This window comes from Ahaetulla prasina, chromosome 4 (assembly GCF_028640845.1).
Source record: "Ahaetulla prasina isolate Xishuangbanna chromosome 4, ASM2864084v1, whole genome shotgun sequence".
NCBI classification, from domain to species: Eukaryota; Metazoa; Chordata; class Lepidosauria; order Squamata; family Colubridae; genus Ahaetulla; species Ahaetulla prasina.
In genome coordinates this window covers 89,322,412-89,328,960 of record NC_080542.1, presented here as the reverse complement: position 1 = coordinate 89,328,960, position 6,549 = coordinate 89,322,412, and the positions used below count along the sequence as shown (strand labels likewise).

The window sequence follows — 6,549 nt, the reverse complement described above, 5'->3', positions numbered from 1 at the left end:
GCACAGCTCAGCTGGCCATGGGGTGGGGTGGGGGGCAGGGATTTTTGCTACCGGTTCTCCAAACCACCCATCGCCATCGCTACCGGATCACGCAATCCAGTCCGAACCGGGAGCATTTCACCCCTGGTATAACGTACTCAAGCCAGTACTGTATAATTGTATTGTGTGAAACAGTATAAAGGATACTAATTTCTAACAGGTCAGATGTGTTCAAATAGGAGAGAAACCTCTGTTACAGTGTTTGTGCTGAAGCTTATTTTTTTATTTAAATACATTTTTAAAGAAAAACTACAAAATGTTACAAATAATATAATCTAAATTACAGAAATATAAACAAATATTGATAGTACAAGTACAATTGAAGCGAAATTGCATCAAAAATAATGTATTATACTTCTTAGATTTCATTTCATTCCTATTTTTATTCTTTTAATAAATACTTGAATAGTTGAACACTTCAGTTGTCTCAATAGTCCTGCTTTTTTGGCCATATGAATCAGAAGAATTTCCTTTAGGAATGAAAACAGCATCTCCTGTGCAAATATTATAGACTGTGAACAGTTTGGAAGCCCTGTCCCACCTGTTGCAGTATTCTTTTCCTTCAGATTACTATTTGCATGCCTCTATAAAATAATTGAAATTCCATGATAAAATTCATTTTTAAAAAGGCCCTAATTAAGCTGACTTTGGAAGAACCACATATAAGGCTGCAGCCTTGCAGCCATATTAATATTTATATATTTATTAACCAGAACAATTTCTCTTGCTTTAGTCAAAATTATGTAAATAGAACTTCATCTTGCAATGCTACAGAAAAAAATGAATCCTGTTCTGAGATTTCATTGAAACTTCATTTTTACAGCCTTAATGGCATACAATGTGTCAAACAAAACAAAAATGAACAAACATCACCCTCATTCTGAATTTGGGCAGTGATGAAAGACTCATATACCTGATGGTAAGTTTAAAGGGTATTGTTCTCCCTCCCCCTCAAAAAAGATTACCTTACTTCCCGGAATGTACCACAGTTTACCTCCCTCCATTTATTTGTTAGCTCTAGACAAGCAGTCTACCAAAAAGGGCCTACATCAGGGCCTCTGGTGGATCAGACTGCTAAGACAGTCTGTTATTAACACAGCTGCTTGCAATTACTGCAGGTTCAAGTCCCACCAGGCCCAAGGTTGACTCAGCCTTCCATCCTTTATAAGGTAGGTAAAATGAGGACCCAGATTGTTGGGGACAATAAGTTGACATTGTATATAATATACAAATGGATGAAGACTATTGCTTAACATAGTGTAAGCCGTCCTGAGTCTTCGGAGAAGGGCGAGATATAAATGCAAATTAAAAAAATTCATTTAAATTGACTCAACTGAGGAGTTTGACAGATGAGCCTGATCAGTGTTTGAAACAAAAATCTTGTATGGCATGGCTAACAATGGTTCCACAATCAATATGAAACAGTATTTCTGTTATCTCATCTGAAGTTTCAGACCTTATCATTCCATGCTATATGCATTAAATATTAAACAAGAAAATCTAACAATTATTTCTATTCACAGAAATGTTAATCATATGCATACTGTAATGTTAATTTAATTGTGCTTGTGGGCGTGGAGCACTAAACAATACTGATTTCTTCAATACTTAGCAGATATATATGCACAATTTGAAATACTTGCATAAGTAATAAGATGGCATTTGTATGTTTTTTTTATTTGCGCACAAATGGCCATATAAATTTCCTGCAAAAATAAAAAAGCCCTAGTAAATCCTTACAGCTAATTTCACAATTTGTTTTTGAGAAATTCTGTTAATCAGCCTGCTCATATATGCCTTTGCCAAGTGTTTTACAGCCTAAAATATTTTCAGGGCAGCCTGAAAAAAACAGGAGCAGAGTGAGATAGTTTTTGTTTTTTTTAATGATTAAACTTTCCTGGTCACAAGGGAATTTTTATTCACCATAAATATCCACTTTTGTAATTTTGTGCACCTGCCTTAAACTTATGAAATCTAGGTGGTATCATTCTTATTCTGATATCTCATTGAATATCAAATTACAGTATTTTTCGAACTATGAGACGCTCAGGACTATAAGATACACATTAGCTTTAGAAGAAGAAAACAAGAAAAATCTGCCCTTTCACTGTGTCCTGTTCGTTGCCACCGTGGGCCAATTAACGGCGAACAGGCTGCAGCAGTGGCGATAGGCAGCGGTGGCAATCCCCTCCATCTAGAACAGATGATCAGCATTCCACCAACTCCTCTCCCCACCACAATATTTGCTCTATAAAACAGAAATTTCCACCCACTTTTTTTTGGGGGGGGGAGTGTGTCTTATGGTCCGAAAAATATGGTATATATTTCTTTTTAAAATGGTTGACATCTACCTTACCAATAACTTTTGCTTTAAATTTTCAAGGGACTCAAGCAAGAATCTTATTAGAATACATGGTGTATGACATGTTTGAAAATAGATTTCAGTTTTAGATTAAAACTATTTACACCTACTGAAAAAAGTTAGACGTTTATACTACAACAGGTTTAATTTATACATAGAATAAACAGAGGAGAGTTCTATCCAAGAACATTTGTTGTTCCCTTCAGGTCACATAATGTTAACAATTCTATTTATATAGATGGGTTCCAGTCAGTCAGTTACCACTTTTGTATTACTCTTCATTAAATCTGCATTTTTATTTGCCGGGAAACCAAAGCAGCAAATGTAATTTAATTGTCGCTGTCACTCCCAGATTCACTCAACTGCAAGTCATTTCCTGTTGTTAAAAAAAGAGAATTATTTTAATTTCCAATTAAATTCTACATTGATGAATTATGAAATGTTAGCTATCAGAGACACCAAGAGCAAAAATAGGCAGCAATTTATAAGACCATTAAAGAGTTTACTCCAAGTGGATTTAGATTTTGGTATTCTATTATTTCTCTGTTCCTAATGTTCTTTGGTATGATTCATGAGAAGCCCAAATGTTGCAATGATTCCTGTGAAAATCACAAACTCATAGCTTTCTTTAATAGAATTTAGGGTTTTTTATTTGTTCGGTCACAGATTTGATCTACTAATGGACAAATATGAACTGAAGAAACTGTATGCACTGCTAATATCAATTTCTTTAGACTAGATCTGAATCAGTCAGACCAATAACAACTGCTCTAAGTTATGAGACCATGCTGAATAATGCAAGTCAGTACTATCTATAGAAAGATCATGACATAAATATTAACTGAAGTGTATAAATGAAGTATGTCTTGGAAAATAGGTGTTTCCAACAGAAGAGAATACATTTAGCTTAGGGTTGAACTATGGAGTCCTTGGTGCGCTCTGAGTTTGATTGTTTGCTTGCAGATATAACAGCCACTATGATGGATAGACAAGAAGACCAATAGATGCATGAACACCAATTGGTAGTCAGAAAACACTCATTAATCTCATAACATGTGGACAGACTCAATCATAGCTTGAAATGAAAACTGTGAGCATCCTAGACCAAGCTAAATCCAGTATCTCTAGGAAATTCCTGGAAGCTTAGCATTCTGACAAATCAGCTATTAAAGATATAGACAGATAATCACATTCACAAATCATTCAAGAGAGATAGTAAAAAACCTAAGGAGGAAATAAAAAGACCAGAACATATCCTCTCCAGCAGCCTATACCCAGAAAAGCAGGGATTAATATCAGACAATCAATCAAGCATAAAGCAATGTCCTAGTCAAGGAACCCATGATCTTATGACAAAAAGCCTCGATGGTGCAGTGGTTAAAATGAAGATTGTAGGCAAACTCTGCCCACAGCCTGGAGTTTGAGCCTGATAGGGCTCAAGATTGACTCAGCCTTCCATCCTTCTAAACCTGGTGAAATGAGGAACCAGATTGTTGGGGGCAATATGCAAATAATATGTCTATATTGTAAACCATCTAGAGAGTGCTGTAAAGCACAACTGAGTGTTATACAAGTTTAAATGCTATTGCTATTTCTTAGCCAAATAATGACACATCAGCAAGCAAAACAACCAACCAAGGACTCAACAGAAAATAAGTGTGTTTGTGAGTAATGTGCACAAATGTCATTTGTTATCTGCAGTCTCCTATCCACAAATAATTATAGAAATTAAGCCTACAAATATTTTTGTATGTATGAAATATTTTGTGGCTGTATAAAATAAGAAGAAAAGAAGAAGAAGAAGAAGAAGAAGAAGAAGAAGAAGAAGAAGAAGAAGAAGAAGAAGAAGAAGAAGAAGAAGAAGAAGAAGAAGAAGAAGAAGAAGAAGAAGAAGAAGAAGAAGAAGAAGAAGAAGAAGAAGAAGAAGAAGAAGAAGAGTTGGAAGGGACCTTGGAGGTCTTCTGGTTCAACACCCTACACCATTTCAAACAAATGGCTATCCAACATTTTCTTAAAAAATTCCAGTGTTGGAGCATTCACAACTTCTGCAGGCAAGTGATTCCACTGATTAATTGTTCTGTCAGGAAATTTCTCCTTAGTTCTAAGTTGCTTCTCTCCTTGATTAGTTTCCACCCATTGCTTCTTGTTCTACCCTCAGGTGCTTTGGAGAATAGTTTGACTCCCTCTTCTTTGTGGCAACCCCTGAGATATTGGAACACTGCTATCATGTCTCCCCTAGTCCTTCTTTTCATTAAACTAGACATACCGAATTCCTGCAACCGTTCTTTAGTCTCCATTGTTATTTTTGAAAAGATTATATTATCTAAGCAAGATGCCTATACTTATTCTTCCCTCTCACTTAGTTGCAACTTGATTGTGAGATCTAAGTAGCTTCTTTGTAACTTTTATCTCCTTTCAAATTACTTTCCTAGCTGATGATGGGAGCTGCCCGTCTTATACTATATGGCTTATCCACTGCCTGCAGTTGTTTCAGGATCTCTATAGACAACTTCTTGAATGTGCCACTGGATGCTCATCTTCTCCACATATAATTTATGAATAACTGAATTGCATACGTTGTGTGTGGGCAGCATTAACATCTAGCAGCCTGACAGAAATTAATGCAAGCAAATTATAGGCAGCATCACCATTTTATGGGGCTTTTGAATGCTTGTGCTGCTTGCTGACTGTTCCCACAGTAAGTCACTTGAAAGAGGCTAATTGCCCAAAGGGAACCACATGGATCCCTCCTGATTGGGATGATTGGGACATGAAAGACGAGCAAGTAGACATCATTACACATACAACTCCTATAGGAAGACAACCACAGATTCTCGTACATTATTCCCCAATTCCCATAAATGAAAAATCTTGTTATTTCAATGTTATTGCCCAGGAATGAACTTGTACTTAGAGCAGCTTTCTGAGCATAATGCTCTCATGAAATCTTGGTCTATACTTCTCATAATTTCCAGGTTGCATTTATGTTGTATGAATTATGTTATATGATACTTAGTAAAAATAAACTTACTGAGAGTATTCATGAGTTGATTGTTGCCTTGTGCCCTGCCAGTACCATTGGCAACTACATTCTTGTTGTTACACTGCTGAGAAGGAGGAGGATGTGCAGTTTCACCCCCATCATTGCTGGAAGTTTCATCACCGCTCCCAGAGGAACTCTCGGATTCAGATGAACTGCTACCACTACTGCTACTCATCTGCTCAATAATTTCAACCTCAGCTCTTAGCTCTAGAGTAAAAATAGGATGGTCATTTTTTTAATGTTTATTTATTCATTAAAAATATAGCCTAAGTTTTCTTAAGTGATTCCAGGTCAGATAGATAGCACTTGTCCCTGCAATTCTAATTCTCTGTATGGCTGATTTTGCCCTAGAATTGAGATTCTAACTATAATGCCCCCTTGGCTCTCAATTATTTAGCCCACCACAGATAGTCCATGGTTGTAAGAGATGTAACAGTCTTAATCAAATTAGATTTGGTTTCAACTAATATAATTGTGAGGTGGCTGGCTGGTAAAGGTTATAAACTGTACTGCCATTGGAAAAATATATCAAAGAAAATTTCAGGGTGGTGGTGGTGAGTAATAGATTTTCTTCCCATCTCAGGCAATAGGTAGGCTATAAGTGTTCTACCTCTTTTAATATCATCCAATTGAGGCTCTGGTGAAGGATTGTCTTTCAGTGGTGAAGTTTTAGGTCCAGCTGCAGGCTTTGTTGGAGCTCTAAACTGGGTGGAAGATTGTGCAGCTCGAGCAGATTGCTGTTCTATCCGTGCTTGGATTTTACTGCTGCCTTCAGCTCTGAAAGGAAATGTTTAAAATAGATAACATGTATAATATGTAATTGCTTTCATAACTTATCATAACCTTAATGTATTTTGAACCACATTATTTAATTATTTTAAGAAAAAGAAACCTTTACTACTGCTCTCATATTGGAAATAATTTCAATATAATTTTGGATCCTTCCTTTCAAACAAAGAAACTTTATTTCTAATGTATCTAAGAAGGCTGCCTCTGCCCAACTCCTGCATTTTCCAAAATTATTAATTTTGTTGGCTATTCTGCCAGTTATAATTAAAATATTACTAGCTGTGAATTTAAGTGTGTAGACATTTCTGTAAGAGTA

At 36.1% G+C, this 6,549-nt stretch overlaps 1 protein-coding gene across 2 annotated transcripts in view; it reads right to left on the bottom strand.

Moving 5' to 3' along the window:
• Positions 1 to 240: 240 nt before the first annotated feature.
• The window catches only part of EAF1 (ELL associated factor 1), a 16,443-nt gene continuing 10,134 nt past the window's right edge, over positions 241 to 6,549 (bottom strand). For both annotated transcript variants that reach the window (XM_058180209.1, XM_058180210.1), the window contains exons 4-6: positions 6,055 to 6,221; positions 5,433 to 5,651; positions 241 to 2,777 (exon numbers count right to left, since the gene is read on the bottom strand). In XM_058180209.1, the coding sequence (XP_058036192.1) occupies positions 2,731 to 2,777; positions 5,433 to 5,651; positions 6,055 to 6,221 (433 nt within the window). In that variant the 3' untranslated portion in view covers positions 241 to 2,730. The remainder of the gene's footprint in view (positions 2,778 to 5,432; positions 5,652 to 6,054; positions 6,222 to 6,549) is intronic.